This window comes from Podarcis gaigeae (assembly GCF_964106915.1).
Source record: "Podarcis gaigeae genome assembly, chromosome: 2".
NCBI lineage: Eukaryota > Metazoa > Chordata > Lepidosauria > Squamata > Lacertidae > Podarcis > Podarcis gaigeae.
Window position 1 is genome coordinate 126,738,133 of NC_139679.1, and position 14,338 is coordinate 126,752,470.

Sequence of the window (14,338 nt, forward strand, 5' to 3'; positions counted from 1 at the left end):
AATATATAATGTCCGATTTTTGTTTTAGCAAGATGTGTGTTATTTGGTTTCTTTTGGTTTTATTATTAAGTCCATTTATGTTCCACAAGAGCACTTTCAGATCCATCCCAATGTCCTCTTTTTTGTCCCTTTACTCCTCTCCCTCCTCCTCCTCCTACTTCTGCTTGTCATGTTTCCTCTAATTCTCCAAAGTTTTATTATTATTAACCTTTCATTAATACTTCTCCAATTGATACAATACCAAATCTTGCCACATTATAATACAAAAAATAAAACCATGTTCTGGCTGGCCAGGAGAATTTTTTTGTTTGTTTCTTGTTCCTACTTTTCTCTCTTTTATTTATTCCCAATATCATCCCAATCTTAATGCTTCATCTTATCTTGACAGCCACTGGTATGCAACTTTCATTGTATTTAACAGATCTATATGTAAATTAACATGCAATATGAACAATTTCCTCTTCTTGTTGTCCATCAATTGTTTTCCGTGCAGTCCCTCCTCAGACAGCCCTATTTCTTTCCACCGTCTTATCTTCCAGGACTCTGGGCTGTCTTCCAGCTTTCCTTTGTTTATTTAAAATTAAGACAAATGTAATGTATTTGAACGAACTGATATTTCCCCAAACTGAAGAATCTTCTGTAAGAGACCACACCGTGGGATATATTTCACAGTTAATAATTGTTCAGTTCCTCTACAATCCAAGCTTGCTCCCCCTGGGCCCTAAGATCAAAGATTCATCTTCACTTTATAAATCCACATACGACAAAAGTCCATGCAAGCAGATGTGGTTTCCTGTGTGAAATATTCCCCAGTTGTAATCTGTCGGCTGTCTTCAGCCCCCTTTGAGAGGGACCCCTTTTTTCCTCATATGCCATCATTTGCACCATTTTAGCATCCCCAGCCGAAAACATATTTAATCATGTCTTTGAACAAAGTCTCTCCATATCTTCAAACAAGCTGATACCTTGCCAATAATAATTAGAGCCCTCCACAAAGGACCGCACCATTAAACATCAAATTCTCTAGTTTTTTATAAAGTTTCACTTGCATTCCATTTCATTAATTGACTCTTTCTCCATGAGGCTTGCCATATCATGAAGTAGCTGTCAGTACTGCAGTGTTTTATTCTTTCATTGCACAGTGTGACATTGTGCCTTTAATTGCCTAATTACCTAATGTATCATTGTGTGAGAACGGGAGCGATTTCTATATCTCCTCCTCCTCCTCCCCTCTGGTCCTTGCATCTGGCTTTTGCTGAAGGATACAGCTGCGTGAGTCAGCTCGTCGCTCTGTTGACTTCTTATCTTCTCGATGCTGCATTCCAACCAGAGTCTGCTTCTGCTGTACTCTGCTACTGCGGCGAAGTTCCTCACCATTCGGACAAGTGAGGGAGGGCGTTGGCCCAACAGCACGAAGTATCAAAAAAGATGAGACGCTCACCTCACATCTTCTGTAGCAGAGCGACAAAAGTCCTTTCAAAGTCTGAATGCAAATCATTGTTGAAAAACAGGAATGCTCCCGCTCATGGCGTTGGCATTGGAGAATGTCCAATCCGTGCAAGGCTAAACACCCAGCGCCCCTGCCTCCACTGTAGCGAGTGGCAGATATCAGACGACGTGCGGGTGAAGGCAAATCCGCCCCATCCCTGCGGGGTTCAACAGGGATAATTACCTGTGAGGAGAATCAGAACTTACAGGGTTAAACAGTTCTGTGTGACGTCTCACATTCTGAGGCGTGGTTTGGTTCACATACGGAAATCTTTCTTTGTGTGTGAGTTTTCCTTTCATTTTTGGCTGAGATACGAAAGGATGTCCGCTCTCTCGCCGGGCTGATTTATGCTTTTCTTCTCATTAAAGGCTGTTGGAGATTAGCAAGAAGCCTGCATTCAGTCTGATTTATTATCCACACACAAGGCAACACTTTCTACCGCTGCAGAACTCTGCTAAGGACTGTGCTAAGAGAGCTCAAGTTTTTCTATCGGCACAGGCGTCCATCGGCGCAGCAGAAGCGTGCCGGGCGCCATCTTATCTCAGCAGGTTATAGAAGATAGCAAAGCTTTGGAAGCTGTTGCCACGTCGTGCCTGTGTGTGTGGGAGAAGCTAGCTGGAGCTCCTGCCTAACGTTTGAGGCAGCAAAGCTTGCTGGGGAGGATCTCATCTTCAGGACCGGGTGCCAAGAGGAGCTGCTGTTACGTGAGTAGGCTCAGCCCCGGGGGAGAAGATGGCAGATGGACAGGAGTCATTCTCAGTCCCCTTTGAAAAATTAAATGCGAGTAACTGGGAGGAGTGGTCAAGGAAGTTGAAGGCCTGGCCAAGGGTCAAGGGTCTGTGGGAGGCGATCCAAGGGCCCCCACAGCAAGCTGCAGCCGGAGCTGCAGCAGCGGTTGCTGCAGCTGCCCAAGCCTCACAGAGAAAAGACCAAAAAGCCTTAGGAGCTATCGTGCTCAGTTTGGAGGGCTCACAGCTACCTTTGGTGGAGGGTCTTGAGACTGCTCATGAGGCCTACCAGGCACTAGAGAGAGTGCACCACAAGACCACAGCTGGGGCAAAGATCCACACCACCAGAATCTTGTTTGAGCTGAAGCTGCGTCCTGGTGATAGCATCAGACAGCATGTGACTAAGAGGCTCTCTGTTTTCAACAAGCTGAGACTGTTGCAAGTCAACTTTACTGAGGAACTGAAAGTTTATATTTTGCTCAGCTCTTTGGACAAAAGTTATGACAATTTGTGTCTAACTTTGGAATCGATGATTCCAGCGGATCTTACGCTGCAGTATGTGACTGGTCGTTTGTGTGACGAGGAGGAACGCCGTCTCAGAGAGGGCCGAGCTGGCTCAGGGTGCCCTGCCGGTAACGGGGGGGGGGGGCAAGCCAGAAGGCACAGTTCAGGCTTTTTCCACTCGTCGTTGTTTTGTCTGCATGTCAGTTGACCACCTGCGTCGGTCCTGTCCGAGGAGAGCCAGAGAGGCCGGGCAGGATGTCTCCAAGGTCGCTTCCCATGGCAGTCAGCCAAGTCCTCGTGGCAGCCAGCCAGGTTTCCATGGCAGCCAGTCGAGGAGAGGAGGCCAGCGTGGGAATGCGAAGGGAGGACGTGACAGAGAAAGTGAGAAGGACAGTTCTTCTTATCACCTTGCTGCTGCCTCCATGGCAACGCTAAAGAACAACTCCAGTGAGGGCAGCATGCTGCGTTGGGTCATCGACTCAGGAGCCAGCCATCACCTGATGCCATCGCCATCTAGTGGTGAAATGTGGAACTGTTTCAACTGGGAAAACAGTCACTCTTGCTGATGGCTCACAGAGACAATTAACCACTGTTGGCAATGTGTTTGTTTCTTTTTTACAGGCAGAGCTGGAAGTCTACATTGTGCCAGGAATGAAGTGTTGTCTTTTATCTGTATCTGCTCTTGTAAAGGAGGGTTATAAGGTTTGCTTTGAAAATGATGTCTGTTCTATTTCCAGGGGTGGGAAACAACTGGTCAATGTTGCATGTCAGAACAACCTTTGTTCTGGAGACACCTCTGGAGGGTAAGGGGGACGCTGAGACCGCACAGGCGCAATGTGCTAATGTTCCCACACATGATTCGTGTGCTCATTTGTGGCACAGGAGAACGTCACACAGCTGTTGGAAATATATCCAGAAGTTGCCAGAATGCACTGAGGGTTGCAAGATGAAACCATGTGGTAAATTCTTGGATTGTTTTTTAAAAAAATGATATTTATTAAAAGTTTAAAAATTACAGAAGAAAAAGAGAAAACAAAAAATTACATTACAATACATAAAAAAATAAAAAATACAACAATAGCAATAAAAAACAACACATCCAATATTCCATATCTTTATCTTTCATTTACTTGTTTCATCGACCTCCTCACACCTCCCTTTTTGTATTCTAGTTTAGTTTAGTTTAGTTATTTATTTCAGCGAATTCTTTCCATCTTTCTCTGTTTTTATTGGATGATTTATCTTAACAGTCTAACCTATTAATTAACTCATCAAATCCTTTTCACCTTTCACTATATTCTGTCGTTCAATTTACCTTAATTTATTTTAACCTTATCTTACCATAGAATACCTTAAAGCTTAAAACTTAATACTTATTTATACATAACTCCTTATATCATTTCTACTAAAGTCAAATAGTTTCATTCCAACATTTTCCCTAATACTCATTAATTTTACCCTAATTCCCAAAATAAAATTTTAAAATCTGGACAGTTCAAGTCCAGAACCAAGCATTTGGACATACGTTTCCAGAATGTATGTCAGTGTCCAAGCAGGTTGGATATGGCTCAAGTATTGTTCGAGCCAGGAGAACCTAGCTGATGGGTTTACTAAACCCTTGACCTTCCAGCAACATGGGGAGTTCTGTGAAGGGTTGTGTTTGGGGTGAGTTATACTCAGTTTCCCTCAGGATGCGAGACGAGAGGCGGTGTGAGGAGAATCAGAACTTACAGGGTTAAACAGTTCTGTGTGACGTCTCACATTCTGAGGCATGGTTTGGTTCACATACGGGAATCTTTGTGTGTGAGTTTTCCTTTCCTTTTTGGCTGAGATACGAAAGGATGTCCGCTCTCTCGCCGGGCTGATTTATGCTTTTCTTCTCATTAAAGGCTGTTGGAGATTAGCAAGAAGCCTGCATTCAGTCTGATTTATTATCCACACACAAGGCAACACTTTCTACCGCTGCAGAACTCTGCTAAGGACTGTGCTAAGAGAGCTCAAGTTTTTCTATCGGCACAGGCGTCCATCGGCGCAGCAGAAGCGTGCCGGGCGCCATCTTATCTCAGCATTACCCCCAGATTCACCTTGTTTAATTGCATGACTGGGGTCCGGTGTCCTGGGAAAGCAGCCAAACGCCATAGGCAATCACACCGGAAGTCTTATCCAAAGTCTTTTTTATATTTTCTCTCTGATAGTAAGAACTGACAGTGAAAAGGAACTCTCTCAGAAGGGGGTGGACCTTCATTGGGGGTTTTTAAGAAGACGTTGGATGGGCATGGATGCTTGAAATGAGATTTCTGGAGGGGGCTGGACTAGATTCTGAATCTATAATTCTATACTTCACCCTGGTGTGAGATCTTAAATTGACTTTTTAACAAGTGAAATTTTATACACATTCCATGTGCTGATATGCTTTCAACCCCGTATGAATTATTTGGTGGGCCATGAATGAATCTTTTCCCACATTCCAAACACTAAGATGTTTTCTCTCTTGTATGGATTCTTTGATGGGAAGTGAGATTGGTGCTATGACTGAAGCTCTTTCCACATTCTAAGCAATGATAGGGTTTCTCCCCTGTATGAATTCTGTGATGGGAAGTGAGATGGGAGCTATTAGTGAAGCTTTTCCCACATTCGAAGCACTGATAGGGTTTCTCCCCTGTATGAATTCTCTGATGGGAAGTGAGATTGGTGCTTTTACTGAAGCGTTTCCCACATTCAAGGCACTGATAGGGTTTCTCCCCTGTATGAATTCTGTGATGAGAAGTGAGATGGGAGCTATTAGTGAAGCTTTTCCCACATTCGAAGCACTGATAGGGTTTTTCCCCTGTATGAATTCTTTGATGGGAAGTGAGCTTGGCGCTTTGACTGAAGCGTTTCCCACATTTGAGGCACTGATAGGGTTTCTCCCCTGTATGAATTCTTTGATGGGAAGTGAGCTTGGGGCACTCCCGGAAGCTTTTCCCACATTCGAAGCACTGATAGGGTTTTTCCCCTGTATGAATTCTTTGGTGGGAAGTGAGATTGGTGCTTTGACTGAAGCGTTTCCCACATTCGAGGCACTGATAGGGTTTCTCCCCTGTATGAATTCTGTGATGAGACGTGAGATGGGAGTTATTAGTGAAGCTTTTCCCACATTCGAAGCACTGATAGGGTTTTTCCCCTGTATGAATTCTTTGATGGGAAGTGAGCTTGGCGCTTTGACTGAAGCGTTTCCCACATTTGAGGCACTGATAGGGTTTCTCCCCTGTATGAATTCTTTGATGGGAAGTGAGATTGGCGCTTTGACTGAAGCGTTTCCCACATTTGAGGCACTGATAGGGTTTCTCCCCTGTATGAATTCTTTGATGGGAAGTTAGTTCACCACTCAGCCGAAAGCTCTTTCCACACTCCAAGCACTGATAGGGTTTCTCCCCTGTATGAATTCTTTGATGAGAAGTGAGAGCACCACTCAAACGAAAGCTCTTTCCACATTCCAAGCACTGATAGGGTTTCTCCACTGTATGAATTCTTTGATGAGAAGTGAGAGCACCACTCAAACGAAAGCTCTTTCCACATTCGAAGCACTGATAGGGTTTCTCCCCTGTATGAATTTTTTGATGGGAAGTGAGATTGGCGCTTTGACTGAAGCGTTTCCCACATTTGAGGCACTGATAGGGTTTCTCCCCTGTATGAATTCTTTGGTGGGAAGTGAGTTCACCACTCACACGAAAGCTCTTTCCACATTCCAAGCACTGATAGGGTTTCTCCCCTGTATGAATTCTTTGATGGGAAGTGAGACTATCCTTCCGAAGGAAGCTCTTCCCACATTCAAAGCACTGATAGGGTTTCTCCCCTGTATGAATTCTTTGATGGGAAGTGAGACTGGCGCTTTGACTGAAGCGTTTCCCACATTCAAGGCACTGATAGGGTTTCTCCCCTGTATGAATTCTTTGATGAGAAGTGAGAGCACCACTCTGACAAAAGCTCTTTCCACATTCGAAGCACTGATAGGGTTTCTCCCCTATATGAATTCTTTGATGGGAAGTGAGACTGGCGCTTTGACTGAAGCGTTTGCCACATGTGAAGCACTGATAGGGTTTCTCCCCTGTATGAATTCTTTGATGAGAAGTGAGTTCACCACTCACACAAAAGCTCTTTCCACATTCGAAGCACTGATAGGGTTTCTCCCCTGTATGAATTCTTTGATGGGAAGTGAGATTATTCTTCTGAATGAAGCTCTTTCCACATTCCAAGCACTGATACAATTTCTCTCCACTGTGACTTCTTTTGTGTAAAGTGAGACTGTCCCTCAGAACGAAGCTCTTTCCTTGATGGGAGTTCGATTGGGAGCTCTGACGGATGTTCTCTCCACACTCTGAATACTTATATGACTTCTCCGCTATGTGGATTCTCTTGTGCTCCCCCTTGTTCTTCCCTTCTGATTCATCACCATCTGCAATGAAGAGAGAAGATAATTAGAGCCTCAGGAAGAAATGGAGCTAAAGTTTATTGGACAAAGTTAATGAATGCTTGTGATAGAGGAAGAACTGAATGGAGTTAGATGTGAGGCCTTACTATAGTTTTCACTTCCTTAGTTGGCTGGTATTAACTGAGATATTGCTTGGCATTTATCTGGACTAGATTTTGTTTGGCTCAATCCTGGAATCCACTCCATCTCCAAGGTCAGTCATCTTTTTAGTCAATCAAATGCAAACAGAAGCAAAAACAACAAACCTGACAGAAGTTACTTCAACTTCCCTAAAAACTCTGAAGCTCTGGGTAAAAAATGTTGCAGAGGTATAAATGTGATTTATGAGAAGCAGCAGGCTAGTCTAATAATTAATAGTGTCAAGACAGAATGCTCTCCAGTGGAGAAGGGCACCAGAGAAGGATGTCCTCTCTCACCTTTATTTTTTATACTAACATTAGAAATATTGTTTGTCGGAAATAAGGAAAGACAAAGAGATCATAGGCATAACATTGGGAAAAGAGGTTTATAAGATCAGGGCCTTTTCAGATGATATTTTGTTAACAACAGAAGAACCAGAAGCAAGTATCGCTAAAGAAAGAAAGATAATATATGATTTTGTCAAGGTGTCTGGCTTTAAAATGAATATGGAAAGAACAAAACTTATGGTAAAAAATATGCATAAAGAACAAGAGCAAAAAGAAATTCAGGAAAAGGTTGGCTTACAGATTGTTAAGAATGCAAAATATTTGGCTATAGATCTAACTATGAAGAATATCAATCTGTACAAAAATAATTATGAGAATGTTTGGAAAGGAATAAGGAAAGATTTTGAAACCTGGAGTAGATTAAAGTTATCATTTACAAGTCATATATTAAGAGGTGCATTATATAAAGTTTGGAACAAATATGGATTACCCCTGGAACCAGAGACACCTTGGTGGATATCACCACTGGAGGCATATGCTATCAAAAAATGGAGTACGGGAACAAATTGGCCAACAAATAGACAATTATTGGAAAAGGAACAGGGGAAACTCAGATTCAAGTCCTATGAAGACATACGGCAATACGAAGTTGACAGATGGTAGTATATACAACTTAGAAGTATACTCAACTTGGATCAAAAGAATGGATTTGCAAAAGAGGATTCAAAATTTAACAGCACAGTGATACAGAATAAAAAGATATTGTTATCCAAAACAGATAATCTCTTATTGGACTGGGAATTGATGGGGGAATAAGTGAAAGAAACAATGAGAAAATGGTCTCAGGATCTCGGACATACTATCTGTCTAGAGCAATGGGAGAAACTCTGGCGAGAGGATAGATTTACTGCCTCATATACAATTAAAGAACATTTTGTAAAGATGTTCTATAGGTTGTCCTTAACGCCAGTTAAGCTGGCAAAGATATTCAAATTGAAATCCAACCTCTGTGGGATTGCTATGAGGAATTATAACAAATATAGAGTAAGCCATCTGTGTCAGCAATGAAAGCATTGTGTTGGCTGGGTTTAAACTATTTTGATATGATTCTTGATCAATCCACACCTCTGCATCCCTGTTCCATCTCTCTTGCTTCACAAGTCACGTACACTTTCAGTTGTCGCCAGGCAGGCTTCTTCGATGTAGCATTTCTTATCTATTAATCTTTGGATGTTAATCTTAGGGCCAGGAAACAGGTTTCACATTAAGGTGATAATGGTCACTGTCCTCCTGGCCATCTTTCTTATCATGTGTACTGATTGTTTATGACCTCTGGGGTTGCTGAATGCACTCCTTTGTAGTTCTCAATTCATTTACCCAAAAGTATGCATGCCTAACTAGTGTTTATAGTTTAACTTGTCCCCACCTGGGTTTGTTGAAATGCTCAGAATAAATCTGATTGGTTCTTTCGAACACTCTGTAAAAGTTTTTTGTGAATAAAATGACCTCGGCCGAGGGGGCAAGAGACACAGACGGACACAGAGAGAGATTATTATACGCACCCTGGTTCAAGTCTCTGTGTGTATTCTTATTAATCAGAGTTCAATCCTTCCTTTACTTTGGGAACACCTCAGTGGTGGAGAAATAGGAACAACAATACATATGTGGTGGAGGTGTGAGGAAATTAAGAAATTTGGGATAGTAGTACACGAAGAACTAAAGAAGATGTTGAAAATATCAATAACAAAGAAACCAGAGACATATCTCCTTGGATTGAAAGATGAAGAGATACCACGGGGGGGGGGGAGAATTTTTCTATATGCAAGTACTGTGAGGAGAATCAGAACTTACAGGGTTAAACAGTTCTGCGTGACGTCTCACATTCTGAGGCGTGGTTTTGTTCACATACGGGAATCTTTCTTTGTGTGCGAGTTACTTTCGTTTTTAGCTGTCAAGCCGAGGAGATGTCCGCTCGATCTCCGGGTTGATTTATGATGTTTTTCTGTACAATGATTAAAGACTTCTTAGATGAGCAAGAAGCCTGCGTACAGCCTTGGATTTATCACCCACCCAGGGCACGACCGCTGCTGCGAAACTCGGCTTGGAGCCAGGAAGACAGCTTAAGGCTCACAGTTGGCACGGAGAGTTGGCACAGGAAAGTGTGGCGGACGCCATTACATTCCACAAGTACAGCTGCTGGAATAGTGATTGCTGCTCGGTGGAAGTCACAAACTATACCCATAAAGGAGGAATGGATTTGTAAAGTAAATGAATATTTAATTCGGGCAAAATTAACTGCTATAAGAAGAAATGGATCCAAACTACAAGAAAGAAGATTCCACCTAAACATTAGGAAGAACTTCCTGACAGTAAGAGCTGTTCGACAGCTGGAATTTGCTGCCAAGGAGTGTGGTGGAGTCTCCTTCTTTGGAGGTCTTTAAGCAGAGACTTGACAACCAAGTGGAAATGTTTTGATGAATATATGGCAAAATATTGCTCAAGGAAAGATACGCTAATATGCCTAGATTAAAATGTGAAGTACTGGATGGAAGAAAAATTAGTAAGGAAAGATAATAAGAATATGAAGATGATTTGAGAAGGTTGTAGAATGCAAAGATTATTGTAAATTAATCTTGCATAATGTGGAGGAAATCGAGTGGGGGCGGAGGGAAGTGGGAGGAGGGAGAAAAGGATAATATGATGGATTGAGGAAATAGAAATGCAAATGTATGGGGGGGTGGGGAGGAAATGGTGTTGGCTTTGGTACATCTGTAATATGTGAAAACCAAAACCAATACAAATAATAATAATTAAAAAAAATTAAAACAGGAAAATATTTAAATTTATACGTAAATCTCTTTCTTCCCTTTGAACCCCCCTCCCATTTTCATGATGAGACCAACTCTGTATTGTTTCATTGGTAACAGAAGAGGAAAAATGACTATTACTCACTTAATCTAAGCACAACGGCCACAAGAGCTCCAGTCTAGGCATTTGGCTCTGCGATGTTGAATGTTCTCTGTGCTCTCCTGTTTCCCCTTTTTTTGTTTCAGTTGAAAGCAATTCATGCACCCAGAACTCATACACTGACCACTAATGATGAACTATATGTTATAGATACTCCTGCAAATTTATTCTGCTATGTTTGAGATATACAGGCTCAGCCTACATATTTGTATCATCCATTATTCCTATTGTCAGAGCTGCCTCTAGGTCCCAGCTCACAGAGGACCAACGCCAGATCGTCGTTATGTACAAAAGTCTTTATTGAAGCTCAGTTTCCATTCCAAAGCCGTAGCGCGCAGCTCTATGTCTTAAACCCTAGATCGGCGAAGTCCCGTCTGAGTCTCCTCCCCTTTGACACCAGTTTAAGATCCTAGCCCTGCTCCACCTTTTTCGCTGCTCTCTCCTCCTCTGGGTCCTCCTGCCCACTGGGGCATTCCCCTTTCTGGACTCTTCTGACGCTGAGTCGCCTGACTCCTCCCCCTGCCGGCTTTAGGACCCGGTTCCCAATCCTCATTCTCTGCTGTCCCGCGCTCCTGTACATTTGAACTTGCCTCTCGCGCCACCCCAGTGACCTTCCTCCTGACCGTTACACTGCTTCTGTCACTGCTTTCCTCTTCCGGGAGGCTAGCTGGACCTGACTTCCCCGGTGGAGGCGTGGTCCCCCCTGACTCCTTTTCCCTCCCTGCTGGGGGAGATTCTCGCCCCGATACCTGGGACTATTCCCCCCCCACTACGCTCTGGTGGGGAAGCTGGTCCTGATCTCCAACTGCTGCTCTGGGAGTCCCCGCTGGCCCCTTGCTCCTTGAGTGTCACCCTTGGGGCCCCCCTTGCCCCGGCCATCGGCGCCCCCTTCTGTGAATCTTCCGATTCGCTGGAGAGGCTCATGGAATCTCTCGGGCCACTGTCATCTTCTCCTACGCTGCCCTCAGATTCTTCCCCTTCGCTCTCCATCTCCTCTCTTCCCTGTGCCTCTGCTCCTGAGCCCCTGACACCTATCTTCCCTGTTTTATAAAGCTAATAAAAGTTATACAAAAAGAAGAGAAAAAGGCAACACACGGAGGCCCCATCCGAGTTCACACTGCACAGCAGGATCAGGTTCCTTTAAGGAGTCCAGGGCTGCGCGATGGATCAGTGAGTTGTCAGACATTGGCAGGGCATCCAGATCACAGAACTGGTTTTAGACATTTTAAGCTGCCAATACATCGCGTTGGGCAGGGAGCTGTGATCTATTCCTAGCTCAAATTGCCTGCAGATGACAAAGGAGCAGGCAGGCAGGCAGGCAGGCAGGTGGGGGAGCCCGAAAAGGTGCTCCCCTTCTCCATCTGCCTGCCTGCCTCCCCCCACCCCCCAACTGAGCAAGCCCCAATTCCTCTCTGGCTCCATCCATCCAGGTCCCCATCTCCCCTCCCCTGGGACTCACCAGATCTCTCGGAGGGCCCTGGGAGGGAGTGCTCTGAGGTTGTAGGGAGGGATGCGGGAGACAGCCGGACCAGGTCAACCGTCCATCTTCCCCCTTCCATCCTCGCTAGCTTTGCAGGATCCGTCTCACTCATCCTTCCTGAGGAGTCAAGGAGCCAAAAGAAGCTGCAGGGTCCTGGGAGAGAGGAAGAAGCAAAGGGAGCCTCAGAGGCCCTGCAGGGATTCTCCTGCCCTAGATATTCTCCTGCCACTGGAGAAGCACATATGGGGCAGCCCATTCCCAACAGAAGCCCCATTTCTAAACCTCTCCAGTGGTTTCAATTTCCCCTGTTTGCTAATCACCCCACTTCGTAAGGCTGGCAGGGTCTGCACAGTAGTGACCTCAAGGTAGAACCCCTTGAACTCAGTGGGGCTTATGGACACAACATAGTGCCAAAACCAGTCACCTTCCTGTCCCCAAGCCTGAAAACTGCAACCCCAGAGCATGGGCAGAAAATAGCAGAGTAGCTATTACAGTGGTACCTCAGGTTAAGTACTTAATTCGTTCCAGAGGTCCGTACTTAACCTGAAACTGTTCTTAACCTGAAGCACCACTTTAGCTAATGGGGCCTCCTGCTGCCACTGTGCCGCTGGAGCACGATTTCTGTTCTCACCCTGAAGCAAAGTTCTTAACCTGAAGCACTATTTCTGGGTTCACGGAGTCTGTAACCTGAAGCGTATGGAACCCGAGGTACCACTGTACATGTCCTGTAGGTGCCTGCATGCTTGGTGCTTTCTATGGAGAGTCCTGTTGACGCTCTTTGAGCTCTCTCATCGCAAGCCAGGCAGGTGTTGTGGCCATATTTGCCTCTTGCATGGGGACCAAATCTTTGGGGAAGCTCTTCATCTCCAATTGGTAGGAAAGAGGGTTCATTAACCTGCTGGTGGGGGGAGGTGGCTTTTCAGCCCATAAATTCAACTCATGCCGGAATATCTGGTGGGCTGGATCTGGAGCACAAAGGGTCAAGTTCTGCTTGCATCAGCCCTTGTGCTCCTTCTTCAAACTCATTAGGCAGGAACGTCAGAGGTCAAATCTGGAGAATATTTCATTCTGGGCTTCTTATGGCAGAGCACAGAAGGCATGTAATCAATTCTTTTCAGTTGTCAGTAAGGTCATTCCCCAGATTCCTCAATTGCAAAGACCCCGGGGTCTTTGAGTTAGGGGGTTCCTTGGGGTCCAGGTCAGCTGGCTAGTCAGGATTGTCACCTGCAGAATCTTTGTCAACTAAAGGACAATAGTCTGCCTTGGATTGAGGACTTTTTGGAGGTGTTGCTGAATGTGGAAGCAGAGGAGCTGGTGATGCCACATTTCGGAATAATCTTGAGACTGATGCACCACTCCTCCTTAGATATTCTCTGTGCTTAGACACCATCTTCACAGACTTTACGCTCCTCTCGTGACAAGATTCCCAAAGGCTTAGGGTAGCTTGAGAGAAGTAGCTTATTTTGAGACAGCACCCATTTCCAATTCTTGTTTATGAAAACCCTCTCCCTAGTTGGTTTGGTTTGGGCTTTTGACAGGACATCAGACCATTTGATAACCTTGCATATCGTTTCATATTGATATAGGGATCTGGTGTGCAGATTCTAGCATAGTACAAGCTTCTTAGTGTTCTGTCTGGAGCCAGAGCATGAGCTACTCTCAAGCAGGTTAAAAACCTTTTCCAAGTCAACTTTTTAATATTGCACTATTTTTTAAATTTTTAACATTTTTGCTCTTCTTTGTACTTTTAGACCTCCTTCTAGATCAGCTGGCTAGTCAGGATTGTCACCTGCAGAGTATATGTCAACTAAAGGATAATAGTCTGCCTTGGATCGAGGACTTTTTGGAGCTGTTGCTGAATGTGGAAGCAGAGGAGCTGGTGATGCCACATTTCGGAATAATCTTGAGACTAATACACTGTTGGAAAACATGCCCCCCTCTGCAGAGGCTGACCTCTCTCCCAGATCCCGGGGCTTGTTTACCGGTGATCTACTCTGGCTGACATCCCCACAGTCCAGGAAGATCTTGATAGGCGACATCTCCCAGCTGGTAAGATGCAACCCCCCTTCTTCCTTGCATACCAGCAGGAGAAAGAAGATAGTCAGAAAGACTTTTACATCTTGTTTATTTCTGACTGCACAACTCTACAAAAAACATGTCTGATCAGTTCAGTCTCCTCCAAGCAAGAGACTCAGACTTCCTTCACATACGCAACAGGAAGGTCTCATATTACACACAGAACAAAGCCTTGTAAATCCTGTGAACTTCCGGGAACATTCTTTCCCACAGCTG

At 44.5% G+C, this 14,338-nt stretch overlaps 2 protein-coding genes across 10 annotated transcripts in view; one reads left to right on the forward strand and one right to left on the reverse strand.

Moving 5' to 3' along the window:
* The window catches only part of LOC310837269 (uncharacterized protein), a 173,292-nt gene that overhangs the window by 104,318 nt on the left and 54,636 nt on the right, over positions 1–14,338 (reverse strand). Inside the window, exons 4-6 of one of the 5 annotated variants that reach the window (XR_014560486.1) lie at positions 12,026–12,199; positions 4,794–7,156; positions 1,018–1,672 (exon numbers count right to left, since the gene is read on the reverse strand). The exons of 1 other annotated variant lie outside the window; for it this stretch is intronic. Coding sequence is in view for 1 of the 4 variants with exons in the window: in XM_083723534.1 (XP_083579660.1) it covers positions 12,026–12,189; positions 12,762–12,787 (190 nt within the window). In the remaining 3 variants the exon portion in view is untranslated. Of the gene's footprint in view, positions 1–1,017; positions 1,673–4,793; positions 7,157–12,025; positions 12,200–12,761; positions 13,785–14,338 lie in introns of those variants that run through there. 3 more of the 5 variants (XM_083723534.1, XR_014560487.1, XR_014560488.1) reach the window with 3 other exon arrangements.
* The window catches only part of LOC310837206 (uncharacterized protein), a 314,413-nt gene that overhangs the window by 79,632 nt on the left and 220,443 nt on the right, over positions 1–14,338 (forward strand). The window lies entirely within an intron of this gene.